This window comes from Corvus brachyrhynchos, unplaced genomic scaffold, assembly GCF_000691975.1.
Source record: "Corvus brachyrhynchos isolate BGI_N302 unplaced genomic scaffold, ASM69197v1 scaffold213, whole genome shotgun sequence".
Lineage (NCBI taxonomy): Eukaryota > Metazoa > Chordata > Aves > Passeriformes > Corvidae > Corvus > Corvus brachyrhynchos.
The window spans coordinates 1,775,915-1,799,370 of NW_008237233.1; the positions used below are offsets into that span (position 1 = coordinate 1,775,915).

A 23,456-nucleotide genomic window follows, 5' to 3' on the forward strand; every position below is an offset into this window, starting at 1 on the left:
AGACACTATCAAGACTGAGTAATTTGAACACAGTACATAATTATAAGACTATGTGAACACATGAATTTTTTGGTGATGTAGCTACAGTTTGTGCTCATGACAATGTGAGTGTCTTGTTCATTCTCAGCACTAAATCAGTTCAAATGTAATCAGAGCTTCTACAATTGAGTTGGAAGGCAGTTGCACACTGCCTTTCAACTAGACAAAAGAGAACAAATCTTTTACATAACTTATGCTAATTTTTACCACTCAACAAATCTTGTTCAGTACTAGAATATTGTCTGCTACCTTAGAGAATATTTATTAGATACCTTTAGTGTGGACGAGTATAGTTAACATAGCAAATGGTGAACAAATTGAAGAAATAAAGTTAAGTAATAAACATTCTGTTTACTTACATTGCTCACAAAAGTATTTTAGCATATGGCATATTCATCTTCCTTATGTAGCCACATAGAAGAATGTATCCAAAGAGGTAATTTTGGTAATTTTGGCTTGAAGAGTATTCATAATCTTTTCTGAAGTTACTGACAGGACATTTCACTATAAATTTGAAATGTTCTCTATTATAAACTCTTGCAAAAGCATAATAAATTTACATCTGTGTATATGGATAATGTATATGTAAAGATAAACCAATATGAATGAGATATTTAAAAAGAAGTGGAACAGTAGTAGATACAATTGCCTTTAATTCATTAATCAGCAGTTACAGAAAGGATTATCTGGTACATTCAGAAAATATTAGGAAGATCAAGAAACTGAAACCAAATTAAATTCAGAGTAATTAAGATTATGTTTTAAAGAAAGAGAAAAGGAAGATCTAGATGATTTGTTGTTCTGGTTTGTGGGGTTTTTCACTGTCCATAAAAAGGAACTCTAACCAGTATCATTCTGGTAATAAGTACTATGAATTAAGTATCTGCTGTGCAGCAGAGCTGAGTGGTTTTTCAAAATGTGCAGGAATTTTACCTAACAATAAACACAAACAGTGGCTTTAAGGATATTGTTGTACTGGAGTGGACTTTAATGGTGAAAAGCATGCTAAATGCAGAGATACTCCACCTACAGCACGGTGGTCAAAAAATTGATTGAAAGGCATGTAAGATGCAGAAAAATATGTTGAATTAGTATATTTTATTTTCTGTATCTTTAATTATTTCTAAAACAAGCTTTTATATATATATATGTATACATGTATCTTTCAACCATTGCATTTCATTTTTCTGTAATCAGAGAAACCATTAAAGGAGTATTTTGAAGACAAGGATTTTATTATCATTATTGTTATTATTATTATTTAGAATTTGAGTGAAGTTTTGTTACCTGTCTCATTATTCATTCCAAATATCAAAAGCCATGATTAACAAATTTAGAAAGAACTATCAATTGTGCATGCTTGAGACCAGTGCTGTAGAAAGTGGTTTTTTAAAATGTTTGAATAATTGTACTTAATGGCAATCCATCTTTTCTTAACAGTATGTTGACAGAGGCTAAAATGATACAATAAAAGAAATAACATTCTGTATGCATTTGGGAGAATAAGTGTTCACACTATGGGCACAAAGCCTCATCTTTCTGAGACAGTCTAACAAATAGGGATTAGCAATACTTAAAAAGTCACGTTTTCCTTGGCCTGACATGCTGGGATTTTAAGGTAGTTTGTGGTTGCACTTAGCATTAACTTGTATTAGAAGTGTGACAAGCTAAAACAGCACCCATCTGAATCACAGACAGACAAATGTTGCCTCAGCATTAAAGAGCAGAGGTGCCACTGTTAATGGGTATATAAGGGATGGTAGCAACAAATTCAGAATCAGGCAGACCAATAAACTTAGTTGTGTGCCTGTCCTTGACATGCAAAGTACCTTGACTACATGTTAAATTTGATTAATTGTAGGCTTAGCAAAACCTTTTTTTGTCTTAAAAATTCCTGTAAATGAAAATTATTTAATAGAAATTGCACATGTGAAGAAACAGAGAAGAAAAATTCAACCACACAATTCGCTTAAACAGCTCTTAGTAGTTTCTTATTTCAAGTCACATGTCTTACTGGAACTTGTAAGCTAGTAGTAGACGAAAAAAAGTCATTTGATGTGTAGGTCTTTCATTGTCAAAACAGTCCCAGTGGAAAATTATGGTTTTGTAGACTATAATTATAATTTTCATACTGCATGGATTTTGCACGATGTCAGGGCATTAGTTGGCCTACTGAGAACTTGTAAACACATCCCTATTTCTTTCCTATATAACATGATCTAAAGCCCTTTGTACTTAAAAATGCCAGTTCACATTCCTAAGCATATGGCTTGAAATGAAATACCATAAGTGTCTTCAGAAAAGACTTTGTTTCAAAGGCTGCTGACCAGCTATTGTTTTTTCTTCATTCATGCTTTATAATTCTCATTTCTCACAGGTGTGAATTTTTAATACTAGATATTTCTTCAAAATTATTGTGTTGTATTGTGAGCAATGTATCTCTTTTGCACTACTTAAATGCTTATGAAATAATTTCTTTGCTTCGAAGCTAGCAGGAGTTGGGGGGCTTTAAATCAAAGTCAATTGCTATCAGAAAAAAAATCAGAATTGACTGCACTTGTTCAAGCTATTTACAGCTGCTAATCTGAGGTGCAGTTTTTAAATATTGATGGAAAAGATGTATGCAGTCTAAAGGGTATCTGAATTTAAAAGTTACAGAGAGACATGCAGTATCAACACTTCATAGCACCACTAAATGAAAATACCTCATAGTCCTTACCTATATCTCAAGTTTCGTGGGGTGATAATTACATATTACTTCTCCCTTGTGTAATACATACACACACATATATAATCTGTTTTGGAGCTGTATTTGTATTTATGCATTTGTTTCCTGAGCATACTCAATTCAAAGACTACAACAGTTCCACATTATATTTCAGAAAAAAAGGAGAAGGACTAAGAGAGCAACTGGTGGATTTCTGATGGACATTTTTTGCTTTTTTTTCCAGGTGACTTTTACAAAGAGGAAATTTGGGTTAATGAAGAAGGCTTATGAGCTTAGTGTTCTATGTGACTGTGAGATTGCTCTGATCATCTTCAACAGTACCAACAAACTGTTCCAGTATGCCAGCACTGATATGGACAAAGTGTTGCTGAAATATACTGAGTATAATGAGCCGCATGAGAGCCGAACGAATTCAGATATTGTTGAGGTAAGTCTTCATCTTTTGCTCTAAGATGGAGGTGCCCCAAGTAGATTATACCCTCAAGTGACATAGCAGCAGGAGAGCAGAACAGGACAACAGGGCATCGCTTGGACATTGGAGTCCGTGAAGCCAAAGCTGCAGGAAATCCATGTCTTTTGTGAGCAGTTTTATATTTCTGAGTCTTGCAGAAACTTCTGCAAAGGGATTTCTGCCTCCCTATTGTCCAGCTTTCTGTGCTGCTTTGTCAATTTGTCCCATTAATCCTCTCCATGCCTTGACCACTACCTACCAGCTGAATCTCCCTCTTGTCTTCTACTATCTTCCAGGGACATGGTCTCTGGAAAGCATTGCATAATTTGTCTCCACAATCCAAAAGTTACAATATTGTCTGTCCAGAAGGAATTAAGAATAGATTGTAAAAGATGTGGGAGAAGATTTAGAACCACTTGTTGGAGGCGTTTGACTGACTTTTTTAGCTTTTTGTTTGTTTACAAAGAGTGTCTAAAAAAATGCAAGTTGATTTACAATCTGCTCAGTAAAAATATATCAGCTACCCACACAGAATATTGTTACCATAATATAACAGTAACAGTATCAAAGCAATAGTGTCAGAATGCTAGAAGCACTTTTTATTTTTTTTAAATTATAAGGAACAATTTTTATTTACAATTACTGAAAATTATTAATTTAAATTTAAGATTTTAAAAATTAAGTTTATAATATTTGGAGAAAAGTCAGTTTACTTTACTTTAATTTGGATTCAAACCATGAAAAATACATGAAGCCTTCAATGATTTTTTTGCTATTAACAAAGCACACTATCTTAGACAGATATCTAAAAGATGGGTTATGTGACCTACACAACTCCCATTTCTAAAGCACATGACTGATTAGGGATCTAAAGGCTCAATTAAAAATGTAGTGGCAGGACGACAACCTATCTGAAGGGTCAGTGAAAATTTATTCCTGAATATATTAGTGTATATGCCTAGTTTACTCCAGACCTTTATAAAGTTAGTTTCAGATTTTTGAATGATCTGGATGTTGTCTGAAATGATACTTTGATGCTTTTAGAATCTTCACCAGGGTTAGCCATGTTTTTGAGACTAGCAATGTAAGAAAGTGAGTTATTTCTATATAAAATGTTTTTAAAGGATAAAAGATTCTGCATAATTAAGATAGTTAAACTTTTTACAAGGAGTTCCAGTCACACCACCTTAGATGGGCAAAGATTGCACACAGGAATATATACCTCTTCTGTCTATCCTTATGTCAGTATCTAGGAAGTTACTGTTTTGCTTTCCTCATTATTTCCCTCCGGATTCTCTCCCCCATTAGAAGAGGGTGAGGTTCTGACAGCAGAATAAAATTTAAGTGAGGTACTACTAGAAGGAAAGTGCATAATTTCTTCTTCCTCTCCATCATCTTTCCCCTCTTATTTCAAATATTTTGTACAAACATGAAGCCTTTCCTGTCACTTAGATCTAGGAAGTCATGTCCTGTCCAACAGAATTCAAATTTTATGCCCAAAATAAAGTCCTGTCCTCTTTTAGTGGCAAAAAGCCAGAATATTCTTAGCAGAAGAGTTTCCTGTGATATCTTTACTTCTTCCTGCAGGCTTTCTTGTGAAAATAGGTGACTAATCCAGTTACGGATTTATTACTTGCTTTACAATGAATGAATACTTTTGATCATAAGGACTATGGCTTTTCAAGGAACTTGAATGAAAGCTTAAAATTTCAAATAACGTTGACATTTTCAGAAAGAGCGCTGACTGCACCAGTAAAATCCCTTTCTGCATAAACAGTGGCCCAATTTAGATAGGCTGATCAGCAGTTTTGCATGCAGATGTGTAATTTTCTGGCTATACCCAAAGTTTGGTGGGCAACTGTTTTCATTTCTCTAAAAAAAACAAAATAAAAGTAGGTAATTGAAATAAATGTTATTTAAATTGAACAGTAGACATAAAAGGCCAAATGAAATGAATGTTCTATCAGCTCTGAGTTTGATTTTCTACTTATCTATGTTCTCCCTGCAACATAAAATACTTAAACTATATCAATATTTGTACAGTTTCAGAATCCAAGGAGTACTTCTCCAGGGTGTAGGTTTGAACTAGAATTCCATATTAACATGCTTTTACTGGATATTGAACATCACAGTTACAAGTACAGTAGAGGACAGAGCCCATGAAAATATGCAATCTGATAAATGGCTTGACCCTTAGTGTAGTCTGGGTATAGTTTTAGGTACTACAGGATATAAATCTGCCACACATTTAAGTATTTTAATTGATCAGTTAAACTGACTACATTACACATATTTCCCTTGTAAGGAGTCCATCTTCTTTTCACTTTCAGACAGCTAAATTTCACACTTACAATTTTTAATCTTGTTCTTCCAGAGCAATCAACAGAAGCTGAGAATAAGACAGCATTATTAAATCTGATAATTTTCAACTAAATGTCTGTTCTATAACTATATTTCAGCAGAAGAAAAGGGCATAGCTGTGCTCATAGATTTCTGCACAGTATTAGAGAAAGAAAACTTTTTTAGTCAGACCTATGAAAATTTGAAATTTAACTAAAAACCGTATAAAAGTCTTTAATTTAGAATCCGATTTTTGTTCACATTCAGCATAATATTAACTATTTTGTTACTTTTCAGTTTTGGTAGAACTGTGTAATCAGACATTAGAATGTGGTGCAACTTCTTTGAGCTACTTATATTCAAAGAAAATTAAAAGAGCAACTCTCTAATATGTAGTTAATTACTTTTAAGTTAAACCACTGCTATTCAAATAGAAAAATGACATAACTTTTCATGTAGATCTGGATAAAACTGTTAATTTTATAAAGCAAATATTTTCTGTGTAATTACTAGTATTAATTATATTTAGCATTTCTGAAGAAGTGAGTATTCAAGCCATAACTTTTTATTTAAAGTATCAGAAGAAAACAAGGTCATATATCTAACAAACATCACACTGTTTTTTAATGGAAAATTAGTTCCACCCAACTTACAGGTATATGATCTCAATAAATCTATCTTGATAAAAAATAGAATGCTAATATTAAGAGAATTGTAAAGGCCAATTACTGCTCTTCGAGCTTTTGTAGTTTAATGATTTAAACAAATAACACTTTCTTTCCATATGTAGCAATTTTATTTACATGTAATAAATATAACTGAGATGTTTTCCCCTTACTTCATCAAAATGGAGTTGATTAACATGAAATTTGATATATCTGAGTTTTTCAGGTCACAAAAATTGTCTACCAGCTGAATGTGTTTCAGTTAACACCCAGTAAATATACTTACAACATACATAGGGAAATAAAAGTCAGTAGACACCCATGAAGGAGAAAATATATGCATTCTATACTCACATTTATCCATTTCAAGAAACAGTGACAGTTACTGTGAGTCTTACCAAAATCTGCATGGAAATATGCATACATTCTGGGAAACAAACAAACCAAACAAAAAAAGCCAACAAAACAAAAACAAACAAACAAAAAAGGTACATTCTGAAACTTGTGTTTAGCATATAACTTGATTCTTAAAATTGAAACTATTATGGCCTCACCCACCAAACTACTCATACTACAGTCATTCATTCAATTTTCCTTCAGTTAAAAAGTGAACATTAGTTGCTGGATTTAGTAATTTCTTTTAAGGAACAGCAGAAACTCTGGAGAGTTCATTCAACACAGAGAAAAAATATAATATTTCATCTTTGTGCTAACCTCCAAGTGTGTATGTAAATTCCAACAATAATATATTCAGCATAATTGTATAAGACTAGGCAATAACTCTTTTGTCAGTAAGGAAATGGGGAACAAAAAATGTCAGCATTTTACAAAGTCAAGTATATGCATTATGCTTTCTTTGGATTTATTAGAAATTAGGCCATATCCTTTTCTTGTTTCTGTAAAACAGAAGTAGATATAACACAACTTATTTTAGTGATATCTCAACGCCATACTGCTGTGGTTAACAAGAATCTAGTTCTGAAGCACTATAAGACCACTACTCAGAAGCTCAGAAAGGACCTCACGCTTGGACTAAAGGAGGCAGATTTCAGAGCAGGAATATGGGGAAATGTTTTGCTGCAAATATAATTAAAAGTCTAACCATGCTACAGAACTGCTGTGATTCTTCAGCTAAGCCATCAAGCCTTTGCTGATTTAAGGTGAAACTCCCTGCCTGTTTTCTTTCTCATTGTCCCTTTTTCCTTCTCATTTCTTTCATGTCAAAGCATCAGCTACTGTCTCAGCTTTAGAAAATCTCTAGTGAGTTTTCACTAAGTCCTAGTTTTGATTCAGTTTCTGGTATATTGAGTTTAATACACTGAGCCTTGCTCTGGGTGTACATAAATCATTCCTTCACAGATCACTCACTATTTTATCTTTCAGCTCTCTTTAAACCCCCAATCCATCAATTGCTTTGGCCCTGGTGCTATTATTGTCCCTCTTTCTCCAGCCGACTTCTATTCATCTGCTGATTCAGTGGTCACTTCCTTTAGTCCAAGTTCTCCTAGTAGCAGAACTTTCAAATTCATCCCATTAAACATATCTTCCATTTTGAGGCAAACTCATTTCCATCTCCTCAGTGCCCCTTTACTATACCACTAATCGCTAGTAGAGAAAAAAGAGAAACACAGACTTCATTCATCCTTCTCATTGCTAACTGAGGTTCTATATCATGAATGCTGATCATCCACCAAATATCTTAATTTTGCAAAGTTTGCTGCATAAAACCGCTAATTTGTATGCTTGCAAAAACATCTGTCTGATCTTTGCAGCTCTCCGTTACCTTACAAAAAATTCTCCCATAAACTCAATGTCTTTTCTGAAATGTCTCTCTTGTTACCTGCTTTTTGATCTATCTTTTTCTGGCACCTGTCTTCAACTGCTCCTTCATTTGTCTCTCTCTCTCTCTCTCTCTTTTTAATCAAGTCTTAGAAGGATTTAGTGGTCCTCAACATAGATTTGTACATATAGGAAGATATCAGCCCCTGCAATATGCGGTCATATCTTTCTGCTTCAATAGAACCTTAATCTCATCCGGCTTCTCATCTATACATTGTCTTACTCTGTTAGGGATTGATTTTCCGTTACACTTGATGGTACTCCATCCTCTCTTGCCTCTTCTTTCTCATGGAAATTAGGTAAGTTTGGAAAACTTGAATTCAGTGAACTCTTGCTTTTAGTGATTGTGAAGACTTAATCAAGAATTAATCTGAGCTATTCTAGGAGTTTAATTTTTTTAGGGACATTTTGATGGGGTTGCAGGTTTTGCATGGCAATAAAAACCCCAAAAATGTAGTTCTAATTTGCAATAATATGTTCCATTTTAAAATAATTTGCACATTATAGATTCTTTTTCATGGATAATGAGCATCTAGCATGGTCCTTTTAACTTGTGTTGCATAGGGTCACACACGTTCATTCTCTAGTAACTGCTGCTGAATTGACCTTTTACAGAGTATTTTTCCTTTTCCAGTGGACTTCTGTATTTGGTAAGCAAGAACAGTCTGAACATAGAAAAAGAAATATGTGCTATTTGCAGCTTCATTTTCCCCTAAGAGCAAGAAGTGAGGTTTTGAACATGTGAAACTCTCCCTGCAGATTGCTCATCCTTTGTGTTTTACAACACATGGAGAAATCTTCACAGACCTTAACGTTAAGAAGGCAAGGAACAAAGTATTACCAAGCCCTGTAGAGTGGTGGAATTCAGAAATTTTTTTATTGTGTGCTTTTTTGTTTGTTAATGGTGGAATTCAGAATTTTTTTTATTGTGTGCTTTTTTGTTTGTTAAACAACCCTTTTTACTCTGAAAAAAATGTGCCTAATGAAAACATACAACTAGTGATAGACAGCAGTTCGTTCTTCCACTGATCTGTAGAAAAGTTAGTTTGAACTGAAAATCTGGTCGTTTTTTGTATGGCCAGTCCCAACATGTTAATTGGCATACTTTTAAATCTCCTTGAGGGACTTGAGAGTTAACACTTAGTACAGCTTTAGCACAGTAGAAGGTTGGAGTTGATAAGAATGGCACTCAGGTGGCTATAGGCAGTACTTGTGGATATGCTGTGGGTCCTATAGCACATGTAGTCAATAGATGTGGAAGTTCCGAATGAGATAAAGAGAAAAGAAAATTTCTTCTGTCAATTATTTCTAAAGGTCACAGAGCTAATGACTAGCTGGGAGGTTAATTAGATTCTGAAAGCCTCTTCATATCAATTAAGATTCTTATCTGTTTATTTGTGGTAAATAAGCCCATACAACTCACTAAATGTTCTCTTTTTAGGAAAAATAAGGCAACTGTTGTAGCTTGTTTAATGTAATAGGTGTATTTTCTTCTCTTGTCATCATAACATAATACTGCGTATAAACAAGCCATGAAATACACATCAAGTCAGCTCCTGAGCTGCTGAAATCAGGGGATTTCTTTCAACTACCATGGGCTGAAGATCTGGGACAGTATGGAAAGTAAGCCTGTATGTAAGAAAGGTTATTCAGGGTGATCTAAAGACAGTACAGTGTATTGGATACTGCCCTGGACTAGGACTCATGAGACCTGGGTTTTATTAATAGCTTTGCCAAATACTGTTGTGTGACCTTGGGTAAGTCACATTTCCTCCTAATGCTTCAGTTTCCCTATCTGTGAAATGGGGATAGCACTATTGATTTCCTTTGTAAATTGGTTGAAGACCAGTTGCTGAAATAACAGTTACCATTTACACAGGACAGATATTTGGAAGGAGTCTGGCCAAAAAATTTCCTTTGGATGATTATTTAGGCTTTTTAAATGCCTTTGTCTTCTTTCATTTTTTAAAAAATACAAGCCAAACCACTATTGCCAACATCATGTATGACAAAACCATGGGACTGAATTCAAGATCTTCAGCATTTTTCCTTTGTCTTTGTTTGCCAACTGAGTATTGAGTCTTTGAATAATATGTTTGTAAATTAGTGTACTCTTCTGAGTTTTTTCTGGTTTTTCCTAACCATGACTGGTTAAAAAGAAATCTCAGAGGGAAAAATATCTTGGTTTCAAAAGTAATACAAGGCTGTCCATTTTATCAATCTTGAACTAATTTTTTAAAGCAACTACTTTAGAAATACATCTTTTCCAAACAAAATCTGACATTCTTACCTAATCTTATTATTTCATCAATTTGGGATTCATGTAAATAGTAGCTATTACAAGACCACAAGAAAAACTTCAAAGCTGTAAAACTGTTTGGTAATTCTACTCTGTCCAAAGTAATCTCTCCGTGGAACTGCTGTTTCAGTCAGTGAGAATGTCCAAATTAGTTCTTCTACTGCACCCAGTAGGTAGCAATTTATTCCCTTCCTCCCACTTATCCTCATGAGATTTTTGATTCTTTATCTTCCCAGGCTATTTTCAAGCTCTCCTTGATAATTCTGCATCTTCCTGTTACTGTGCATTTAATAAGTCAGAAACTTTGGTTGCTTTGCAGTCTAGAAGAAGACAAGTAGTGGGTCAGGGGTTTTTTCTAATATTTCAAATTAATTCAATACGTGAAAAATGCAGCTAGGGGAAAGTTGCATGATGAGTTGTTTAATTTTGCTTTATCTCAAAAAAAAAACCGTTTTCCATTATGATTTATTTCAGCAAGGATTTGGTTAACATGAAATAAAGTTTGTAATCTGTGTTGGTTTAACAAAACCTGGTTGGTGGAGGCAGGGAAAAAAACCCTGGCGTCCCCTCCATATATATCTCAAATGAAAGCAAAGCCACTCACCTGAGAGCTACTTTTCCATATGTGGAAGAAGAGAGAAGGGACAGACAAAATAAAATGGATCCAGAGTTAATTATTCTGAAGCACATGGTATATGAGAATCATCTTTTGAGTGTATTTAGGGGGTGGTCTGGGCCTCCTATTTTAACCTTGTTGTGGATTGTGTCATTTTCTTTTTCATTTATTCTTCTGTACTTTTTTAATAGTTTTTAAAATATTTTAATAACTTAATAAATTTTTGGATGAATTGTTGCAAAAATACTGAAATGAACAAGGTGAAAAATATGTGCAGAATATAAATATGTTTCAAATGGTTCATTGCCTTTTTTTGTCAAACTGGGATTTAAAGCTGTATTTCTTAGAGCAAAGTCTATTTCGCACATCATGTTTTGTTTCTCCAAAACATGATATATGGAGCTGGAAATATCTTACATGTCTGTGTAACATTCTTAGAACTTAATAGCTCCAAAGTTTTATCCCAATGTAACCACTGGAGAACGTTCTTTGTTTTTGTAATCACTGTTTCACATAGTAACAGCTTGTTGTATTTTAGTCTGTTTGCCAGAGGGTAGGTTTATTTTTAAATGCCTGAACTCTGAATTTTCTTTATTTTTCCAAGATTGGAAGCAGCTGAAATGCCTGAAGTTACAGGTTGAAGGGCTTGCTTCACAATATGAGATGAGAAGCCTCATTCCCTCCTCCTTGTGTTTTTCTTTTTTTAAATTTTTTTCCTAACAATGTCTCTTAATGGATATTTGTCTAAAAATAGAACACTGTCTAACTAAAAATAGCTTGGTGCTCAGTCTTGCCAAGGAAAATGGAGAGGAATAGGCGTGGAATAGAAGGCTGAGTAATCCAGCTCTATTCATTCACAGATCCCTTTGAGAATATGGGCAATGATAAAGTGCCCTCAAAAAACCACAGGCCTGACTTGCTCTCTTCAGACTCCTAGGTGCCAATAAACATTTTAGCCCAAGGATATACTTTTTTTTCCTCATGGACCGTAAACACTTTCTGAAAGACAAGGCTTTGTTTCACAGAAACTAACTTACTGTCAAAAATAGCTGACTTTCCTAAGGTCCATTTTTTTTTACATTCCACATGTTTTTAATTTATTTTAAGATAAGCAATGACTGCAATGTTCTGTCAAGAATTACTATGAAATGTCGCGTATCTAGCATGAATGCATGAAAAAAATAGACGCTTTTAAATTATTTCATGTGCCCTCAAAACTTCATATATAAGTAAGAAGGAAAAATTTATCACTCTGATTCGGAGCAGCAAAAGTAAATTGGTAGACATTATTTATTTCACTGAAAAATCAAACTTTAGCTGCAGAGCACTTTTGCATATATATAAGCTTTTTAATTTCTAATTGTTCTGAAACTCAGATTTCACCAAGAGAGTATGGAAGATTGGAACAGAAAAGGGCAGGATCTAATTTACTTTAAAATAAACCTGTTGAGAACCCTGCAAAGCGGGAACTTTTCATTTGAAAAGCTGTCAAATTAGAGAAAATCGATCTTGTTCTGTATTGCAGTTTTTCGTTTCACACCTCCATTCGGGTATTGCAGTGTGAGATATCAGTACTACTACATGGCAGAAGAAACACCAGGAATGGTTGAGCATGTTATGTAAAACAGGAGTGTTTGTTGTTGTTCTGCATGGAGTTTTCTGCATTTGGATTTTTGGTTGTTTTTTTTAACCTGAGTAACCTGGTCAAACACAGCAATAGGGTGTGGAAATGTCAGCGCAGTTCACAGGGTTATTTGAGTGTGAGTATTGTTTTGTTTTGTTCAGTTCCTGTAATGCTGCTTGTGATAAGACTCTGGAGACAAAGGACGATAATTGATGGAAAGGGACTTAAATCACTCCAAAAAGAATCAAGGTCCTTGTATTTGGGTACATCGACTCTTCTGGTCTCCTTCCTCCTTGTAAAGCATTTTGTCTTCTTGCATGTTGGCCCCCCTCTGCTCTTTGTAACGGAGGCAGGCCACAAGTAATTCCTTTATGCAGTACACAGGGTTTTATTGTGTCTGTGTGGTGTATTAGTAACTACCAAGGCTGAATTCTACTATTGTATCTTCACTTCAAGCACAGAAAAATAGGACACACTACCCTGCATTACCATTTTCAGCCTAGATAGTGAGCTACTTATAGCTGTGTTCCAGACACAAAGATTTTTGTAAGCAAGTTCGTTTTTAATTTTCATCATTGAAATACCCCTGCTTTGTAAGAAAAATACAAAATATGGTTATTACCCAGATTTGTATGCAGTAGTGATAATGACAAGTGTAAAAATACTACATATTCTCTTACCTCACAACTGTTTTTAATATAAATTACTGACCTTGCCCTCTTTTCCCCCAAGACTTTTTGTTTTATTTGGTTTCTATAAGCTCTCAACTGTTCTTTGTTAAATCAATGTTGAAGATTATGCAACGTTGAGTTTCTAGCAAAATCAGTTGCATGTTGCACAGTTCTTCATATGCTTACACATGAGTAAGGAGTTTTTAGATGTATAAATGTTTCCAGATGTGGGCCCTTAGCTACCCCTCATTAGGTTAAAAGAGCCCTATGGTATCAAAAGCCAGAAAATTCTGCTATGCAAAGCTCACTATTCATGTTTTATTAGATCCTTGATTAAAGCCTGGAGAGGTCAATGGGAGCATTCTGACTAAATTCACATCTGCCTTGTTACAGTTTCTAGCACAGACAAAAATTTCTATGGATTCTGTCACCTTTTGTAGTAAGCAATACTAGAATAGGTCTTACTTCTAAAAAGATTTATGGAAGTCACCTTTTAGACACTGAAACTTGTCACAAAAAGAAAATTGAATGCTCCTGCAAATCTCTGCAGAACCATGGCTCTTTTTTTGAAGCAGTCAGTAAAGGTGACAGAGCTGGGACCTCAATAGTTCGTAACATGAGTGGCATTTATGTATCACTACTCAGAAGTAAAACTCCCTGCCACAGAGTTGTGAATTATGTGAGAAACAAAGGCACTCTGAAGTAGAACTTCATCACCAAAGAGGATAGAGATGAAAAGTCAGTCTAATCTTGGCTTTATGCCTACTTTATTCTCCTGATAGGGAGCCAACATCTTAAATGTTCTGCTCAGGCTGGAACACCTTACTTATGTGATTTGTATGAAGCAAAACACCTGCATACCTCTCCTTCCCTAGACTGCACACAAATAACACTATTTTTGTGAGATGCCTTTCCACAGTTTTCATGGCTGTGGCAAAAGTTCTGTTAAACTTCAAAATATGCTGACTTTTCTTCCTTGTTACAGTAAGATGGTATAAATTAATTATTTATTTGTGTATTATAAAATTTGCATCGATCCTCTATGCATTATGTACTTCATATTGATTAGACTCCATTTGCCCTGAATGCAGAGAGGCCTCTATGTGTCTTTTTATATGACAGGTGAAATTAATGTAAGTTACCAAATTTGAAGTGCTATAAAACCTCAAACACATATGCTTTGTTGTTCTACATTTTTAATAATCACAAGTCTATAGTCAGGTATGAATCAATGTCCATATTCTGGAACTGTTAAACTTTGTTAAAATCTTAAATAACCATTGCTCATTGCATTAGAAAAACGCCATTTAAAGAGCTTCAATCAACATTTTCTTTATGCAGCAATCTATAAATCCAAAACTTTATGTAGTTGTGTTTTCCTTACTTAGTTTTGCCATGAACATTTCTATATATGGTTACCATTAATGGAGAAGTAAAAACTGTTAAAAGAAGTTGCATCATCCATGTTCTAATCATTTAGTTAATTTTTTGTGTAATAGACAGTTACGTAAAAAGTAAAAAACTGTGATATATTGGATATGCTTGCATTAAAAAAAATCTTAAACTCATTTATTTATATCATCCTGTGTGATCTATAGACAATTATAGTGCAGAGTTATAAAAATGATCATGCACTTTACTTTGGATTGTTGAAGCAACTGTTTATTTCTTTGATCAAGTGTTACAGCACACAGGTTGCTCAAAGAAAACAAATTATAGAAGAATCAACAAGAGTACTTTAAACAACACACAGGGATTGGTTCAAAAGAGATCAAAATCTTGACAAAGAAGCAGTACCTATTGGAACATCTCATTTAAAGTATATTTAGGTTACTACAATATAACCGTGGCTGTAACACGAAAAGCATAAAAATATAAGAATTTTCCTTTCATTTTTTTAATCCAAGGCATGATTATTACATCTAATTTGTTCAAACATATATCAGTAAAGTGGAAGCTATATGGATTCCTTCCAATATGTGCCTTAGCATCTGAGCTACATTTCTGTGACCTGTGTGAAAAGAAGCTTGCCATCCTAGACGTAAATTTTCACATGACCCACATATATTGTTTAACTCTTGAATAAAAGCTTGTAATTATGATCAGTACTTTCTATCCTATATCTGAAAATGTTTCACAGGAGTGACTAAACTTGCCTACAATATGGCAACTTGGTCACTTGTCCAAAAATCGCATCCAGAGGCACATGAACATTGTGAAGGATCTGTTACTTGACCTTCAAGATTACTAGGGGCCTGTACTGTGCTTAGTAAGTATTGATGCAACATGGGTCAAAATTGACAGTCTTTCCCAGTCTTAGTTTAAGACTCAAAGGATTTCAACAGGTTTTCCTCAAACAAAAATGCTGTTACAAGTCAAAGAGCTCTGTCTCCTGTCAAGTTCTGTTTCTCTGGCTGAACAAATGGTGCATTTGTTAATGCTCAAAAGCAAAATATTACAGTGAATGGTATATAGGTTTAACCATTTAGAACTGTCTAGAGCATAGGAAGCTGAATAAATCCTATCCCTTCTAGGAATACGGCAGGCAATAGTTTTGAGCCTATTCAGATAAAAGAAGAAACAGAACCTGTGTTTCCAGTTAGCATGCTTCTAACCACTAACTGTTATATAGATAAAAGATCAGGAACAGCAATGTTTTCTTAGAAGGGAAGAATGAGTGTTCCTTGAGCCTTTGACATGTTGACTGTAGGAGGCGACAGTAAGTTTCAGTCAATACCTGAATATCCAGTAGGAATGTGGGTGAAGGCATTTCTGTATCTGTGGGTAAGCATCTGATGCTTCTGATGAGGGATAAGATTTCTGAAATCCCATTTGCTTGGTCTGGGTCACTCACAACTTCATCACATTCTCCTAGGTTTGGACATTGTTCTGTAGCACCAAACCCTTCTGGTGCCTCAGATCCTAACACAGTGTGAATTCCACTGTGAAGATCAGGTGCCTAAATAGTTAGTATTGCCAAATTGAGCTTTCTATGTTCCTAAACCCTTTATTAGATCTATTCCATAGCCCTTTCCTGTAACAAGGCCCTTCTTTGCAGCAAGGCAATCGCAGCAGGGTGTGGACTGCTCTTTATGGTTTCAGGGTAAGCTCAAAGCAAGAAGGAACACCCCTCATTGACTGTTTTCCTACGCTAACACTTTAAAAATTGCTTCTGTTCCAAAGGATGCTTAGAAAGAAGTGCTGTCATTTCACTGTCCTGGAGACATCTTCACATATAGCTTTCAAGTGGGGGGCAGGAAGAGGTGGGAGCTCTTCCTAATTGTAGAACCCTTGAACAGTTAGGACCCCTTTAGATAACTACATATATGTAAATATAATATGACAATTGGGAAATGATCTTTATCAATAATAAAGTTTATCTAGTAGGACTAAACCCACCTGGTACTAACACTTATGAGAGATTCACAACTCTAGCCTGAACTAGGGAGATCCTTCTGGGCTTGGATTTGAGGTGAGACACTGGATACCAAGGGTTATAGAATCTTCTTTTGTCTATCCCACAGATTAACTTTTTCATTCCATTCCCATTAAGGAGTTGAGAAATCCACCTATTCCTGTACAGTGTTTTTCATGGAAGAAATTTTCTTAATTCCACTCTTTCTTCATGAAGGGTAATGGAGTTAAATCACTGACTAAACCTAAAAGTTCTGAAGTTAAGTCTGCTTCCTACTGATATCCATGACCAACTGAGTGGCAGGAACAAAAGAAGTACTCGTTGATTCCTGCTACTGCTATTTTATTTGTGGTCTTGTGATCTACCATACCCAGGGAGAATAGGAATTTTGCCAGTTTTACAATCTATGTAAGTAAGCTTTTCTGCAGTTTATTTGGAAGTTTCACATTGTTGAGAAACTCTAGAAAAACCTCAGGACTTTGAACCCCTCTACAGATTCTAGGACCAAAATTTTGCACTTCTGAACTGGAGAAATTCTTTGTACTAGTCTGAAAGCAGACCAGTGACTTCAAGTCAGAGATACAATTTAATAGGAAAATTAAAATAAATGCAATAGTACAGAAATATGACACCCTGTTGGTCAGGGTGGTGGTAGCAATCTGATTAAATGGTGGCTGCAGTCCTCTTGAAGTGATAGATATGGCTCTGTCAAAGCGGTGATCCTGTAGAAAGGTCTGGTCTTCCTCTGAAGGTCCAGTGGTGGTTATGTAGCTCTTGTCCTCTGGGAATCCAGTAGGTAAAGGCTGAGCGTGGTGTTACAAACCTCAGATTATATCCAGGTAGGAATGCTTGGTTGGAGGAACATCTCACAACGGGATGATGTAATTTTATGAGTCATGCAGTGAGGCTAGATGGCCCATTAACAGAAGATATCTACCGGGGGGAGTTACCAGGGATGTGTCATGGAAGAGATAAAGAACCCTGCCCCACCTGGTTTTAACAGACAGTGATACAATACATACTTTTGGTTCCATCTTGCATTGTAACTTAAGACATTCTTGTATCGTGGTGTATATGCCCCTTGCCCCCTTCACAGAAAGGGTTTTCTAGCATTACTGAATTGAAATTTTAGTTATTTAGGAGATTGTTGGCTTCTTTCACTGCTGTTAAGTGCTGTGTGAAAGCCTGAGCCCACTAAAATCAGTCAGGATCTCTTTGCCAGATCTTTAATTGTAATATATCATGAGTAAGAGGCAAAGCCATGTGTATTTTGAGGTAATCCCAGTCAATCTTATCACGTTTCTGCTTTCATTGGCACAGTTAGCTTCTGATTAAATTTTTTGTATTCAGACATGCAATAAATTATAGAGAACCTGAAGTATTCCTTTATCATTCTATGTAACACTTTTTACCTTTATTCTAGGCTGTTTTATTGCACTGTAAATGCTCTCCAGAGCCTAAGAAACAGCTCTGGCTTCTGTGGCAGCAGGCAGATGGCTGCATACAGCTTAGAAAATAGCCGAGATAGGGGAATAAGTAAATGAACTCAGTTTTCTTGCTGAAGAAATATCAATAGGCAATGCTATTTTTCCATCTCTCATCATAATGGTTTCAAGATTGGTCTGTAGTTTTGTAAAGCCTCCAGCACAAGAAGACTGGGAATAGTGCTTTTGCCCTTGTGGATTTCAACTCGTTGCTGGGTAAGAACTCTGTATGGTTCTTCCTTATACACAGGCTGAGCACTTTAGAAAAAAAATCGGAATGCTACTGGCTTCTGAATATTTTTCTCAGAGACACAGAAATCAATATTTACCTTTTTCTCAGGAACACAATCCTCAAAATACTATTCATATCCATGGTGCCAAACATTTGTGAAGTGACTTATCACATAGGTCAGTTCACTAAAACAAATGCAGACCACCAGGCTGCTCTGGATTTGGGATTTTTAATTAGAAAAACTTTCTCATATAAGAAAAAGTTCTTATATGTGACATAACTTTGTGAGGGTCTGAAAAAACACCTGTGTTATCTAGAGTACCCCTAAGCTATTTATTGCCTTTCTTGTGTTGGAGGCTGCAACCTTCACAGTAGAGTCAGAGGAAGAGAATGCATGCCTACCCCTTGACTACTCCATCTCCATGGCTCTGGCATGGGGTGAGTAGTTTCTCATGGCAGGGCAGAGCAGGCAGCCCTGTACAGTGATTTATGCTGCAGTAGCAAGAGACATCATAACCGGTCAAGAACCCACACATAACTCTTCACCAAGTGAAACAGTATCTGTTATATCCACCTTCACAGTGCTCTTCATGTCTACTTCTACCAAGTCTCAGAAAAATTAGGCAGGCTGAAATCTTGTTCCATTTATTCATCTCTCCTGTGGAATTAGGAGACCCAAGTGGAGACATCTTTTGTAGCCCATGGATCTCTCTCTGTAAATACCATATGATTAAAGATTTTAGATCTCAGACAGTAGACTTTGCCAGGCCAATATACCAATTCATCCTACAAACCTATAATTTTGTCCAAAAAAAGAAATCCAGTTTTACAACGAACACCCTAACATTTAAAATGTTTTAGCTGTGTCCAGAAGAAGCCAGATTTTTCAATGTTTAGATTCTGAATTAAGAAATTTTTTTCCCTTTCATTTTCCATTCTATCTTCTCAGCCATGATTTTTCTAGTACCTGTGTAAACTGTGTCCTGGCCAAAATTTCTGACTAGATCTTGAGTCTGCCTCTGACATTCCTGTTTCCTCAAGCAGTGATAACAACTAGAAGCTGCTCTGTTTCTAATGCTTTCTTCTTTCCCAAGCAGAGCACTGAAACTGACCATCATGTTGTTAATTTGACAGCTTCAGAGGGCAGAATGTAAAGACAGGTTCTGCAGGTGTATGTGAGGGTCGGTCTGTTTCTCTATACCAAATTTAGACTCCTGACTGAGTATTTTACCACTTGCTTGGGGTTTCCTTCTTATAGCACCCCAATTATGGTAGTGGTAACTATTATTCAGCTTTTTATAGAGGGAAAACTATAGAAAAGTGAATTAAAAAAAGCCCATGCAGGAAGTCAGTAAGAGAAGTGGGAGTTAAACTGCATCTTCTTGGGCTATACAGTAACAGCTTAATCCTTGGATAATCTTATGTAAAGGGGCTTCTGCCTCCATGATGGCACAGTTTGTCGTAATAGAAATTTAGAATACCCTTGACTGGAAATTATCAAAAAGCTTTTCAGAATCTGACAACTTTTTGCTAACTTTGTCATTTCTGATTGTCTTCTTTTGAGAGAAGTACTTACTCATCTCAAGGGAAGAGCAGAGCGATAGGAGCAGTATGACTTTTAAAGAAGTTATGCTTGAGGAAAACCATTGTTTTGAAGGACCAGCTTTGGAAGATAATCATCCAGTTCCGGAGTTTCATGAGCTTCTCCATACTTCTGACTGCACTTTCTCACTCCTTTTTTTGGCTAGTGTTTAGCTAATGTATCTGCAAATTTCAGCTCATAAAGTTCCTGTCTGCATCTTACCACTCCTGTAGGCTTTTCCATGGGAAAACAAAATCCAGTTCTTTGTTTCTATCAGATGACACTTTGATAAGCTGACAAATACATATCATAGTCTAGAGATTTTAGCAGCTGTTTAAAGATAGATACAATTTGCACGAATGTTTCTGGTAAATAACAGAACTTACATACAGGAAAAAAGCCATCTTAGATATAAAATTCTGCATCATTTGAGTTATCTGTTTTCATAGTTAAAATCATGGGCCAATTTGGATTGTGAAATCCTGTAACTTGCTTTCTCTAAACTTAGTGAAGAGCCTTCCTTCTCTTTCTCCTTGGTGACAGCACTCTCAGCAGAACACTCAGTTGATGGTTGTTGCTTTGTGCTATTTAAGGCCTCCGTGCTGCAAAGAAAGAGGAGGCTAGAGTTTCAGGGATCTAGCCTCTATTGTAATTCACCATTTTTGAAAAATATATTGGTATGGGCATTTTTACCAATGGGTAAGCAATTATAGTACTATGAAGATAAAAGGAAGCATTTTTTTTCCTATAGAAGAAACTGCTATTCAGCAACATTTACTCATTGTCATGCTGGTACCTTTTTTTTTTTTTTTTTAATTTAGTACCCTGTCATTGGATCTGTTATAAAATAAATGTTCCAATTTTGAGAGGAAAAACAAACCTGTTCAGAACATTGATACATTCAAGATTTTTTGGGAGACCTCCAAAGAAAACCCAGGCGCTGAAGGAAATGGCGTTCTTGTCTCACTGGGTGGCATTTTCACTGCTGAGTCAGTGCTGCAGAGTTCAGTGCTGCTGGAAGTGTTCTGTTTCAGATGAAATAGAAAAGCAAAATGTCGCAGTCACCTGGCCCCATGGTTGAGGGTAAAGGTGTTTGCCTCATAATCTGGGAAAAATTGCATCCAAAGTAACTTACATCATATGTTACACTTTTATTTGTCTGAGGGATGCATCATTTCTACTCCTGAAAACTTCAGTGGCTAGTGAAGCTACACAGGTTGGCGATATATTCTCCCCAGGATGGCGGCATTTTAATACTGTATGAAGCAGTCACTAAAGATATAATTTCAGAATCTCTTATGGATCTTTTAGAACATAAATAATGCTCAAAATATATGCAAAGAATAATTCCTTACAGCTGTTATTCTTTCACATAACAGGCTTTTGTGACAAAAAAAAAATTCTTTCAAATATATGTGTTCTTCTGTATGTCACATTTCTCAAGTTCTGTATTTCACTTTTCTAAAGTATTTTGAATATGTCATTTAGTATTAAAGGTTACCATTTATATCATGGAAAACACCACCTGCCTTTGAAATAGTTAATTTTTTCTGCAGCCGTTTATATTAAGCCCTGCATATTTCAAATACTCTATATTTCAAGAGCTAGCAACAATGATGTAACAGACTTGGTAACACCATTGTACATCTAGAATATCTTGACTGGTATCTTTACAGCTGTTCCAAATCCAGCTATAAATTTGCACTAGTGTAAGTGAGATCTGACTTCAGCCTTGTATTTGTGTATATGTCTGACTAAATTAGACACAAATGAAAATGTTGAGGATGGTGCTCCATCTGGAAGGGCTGGAGCCAGAGGAGGATTATAGATAGACGAACATAAAAAGAAAGAAGTGAAATAACAACCTGTTGATGATTACAGTGTTTATTTTTAAGGAACCTCATATTCCCTAATGAAACTGAAATTATTCTTCTGCACTACTGTAAAGTTTATTTTTCCATTCATACACTTTCTGTGTCTGACAGCAAAACCTAGTACAAATCAAATATGCTATGTCTCACCAATATCTTGTTCTCTTTCAAAGATGCTCAATAAAGCTTAGAGAAAACCTGGCCATTTAAATACTTTGTGCATTTCAATGAGATTGAAAAATCAGTCAGGTATATAGTGAACTGATATTTTGCTGTGGTCAAGGGCAAAAGGTGAGTCAGGAATGCAACTATTCTGGCTTTAGGTTATCTTTGCACCCCTCAGCTTCCAGGTCTGGCTACAGAATGGTGGTGCTCCTGCCAGTGAACTAGTTGAAGTAGCTAAAATATAGAAGCTTTGTCTTCATGGAGTTAGCTGTTCTGCAAATATTGTATCTCAAAAAATAATGGGAGTCTATTTTCTGTAAAAAGATAGGGGATGCAAAATGGAGACATTTGCCACTAGGCTATGATGCTAGCCTTCATTCTTCAGAAAGCATACAGTCATGGGAGGACACCATGCAGAAAGAATGGTGGGAAATACAGGAGAGTAACCTCATGGTTTTTACCTTTACCTACATCTTCCATGTTTCCATAACTCAAAAGAAGTGCCTGGGCCTTTGAGCCCTCAATAAGGAGTTAGAATCGCTGGGGTACTCAAAAGGCACTCATAAGTATTTCATCACTAAAACAAAAATATCCTGAGAATACCTGTCATAAGGTAAATAATCTGCTAATTTTGTGCATAACACACTGACAGCCAGTCTCTGGGCCATTGTCCGGTGGTTTTAATACAACAGAACAGAATTTGAGTTTCTTTTCAAACACAGGTTTAGAATACATCTGCACAGAAGTTTCATTTGAATACCATCTTTGGGTGTAAAGAGTGCATTTTACAGTGAATTGTTACTAACATTTATGAGAAATTCTGTTCATTGAAAGCTGGGGGTTTTTTTCCTTTTTAAACCTCAGATATTTACAGAGGGGATTGCATGAGAAGCTGTAATCACAACTAGGTCAGCATGACATTTATGTCACTAATCTTAACACCTCCAATTAATCTCACATGTGAATCCATTATTCAGAAAATGCCAGTCTTGTCTGAAGAAACATATCCCTTTTTTTAACTCCACTAATGCAGCACACCAGCAATATTAAGGTAGTATTATACTGCATCAGAGCAAATGGAAGCTGGTCATGCAAGTGTGAACACTTCTAAAAAATCCATCTAGATTTGAACAAAAAGGTGCTGAGATGTGATTTAGTAGAGGGTATGCATATACATATATTATTTTTTAATATATATATAAATGTATAGATACACACGCATATATTTATGTGCATATATTTGTAAGGAGCAAAGACTGCACTCCTGTAGCTGCAACAACATGAGAACTGAGAATTGTGACAGCACCATGGGTGAAGGAAAGACAAACTCAAGCAGCCAGGAGCGGAGTGTCCCCAATCAGCACCGCAGCCCTGGGAACAGCCATCTATGGCCACAGGGCAGCAGGTGCTGGCACTGACAGGAGCAGCTGGCAGG

At 35.7% G+C, this 23,456-nt stretch overlaps 1 protein-coding gene across 13 annotated transcripts in view; it reads left to right on the plus strand.

Annotated features, from left to right (window-relative positions):
• Positions 1 to 23,456, plus strand: part of MEF2C (myocyte enhancer factor 2C) — a 125,619-nt gene that overhangs the window by 57,064 nt on the left and 45,099 nt on the right. For all 13 annotated transcript variants that reach the window (XM_017729537.1, XM_017729541.1, XM_017729538.1 and 10 more), the window contains one exon: positions 2,991 to 3,194. In XM_017729537.1, coding sequence (XP_017585026.1) covers positions 2,991 to 3,194 — 204 coding nt within the window. The remainder of the gene's footprint in view (positions 1 to 2,990; positions 3,195 to 23,456) is intronic.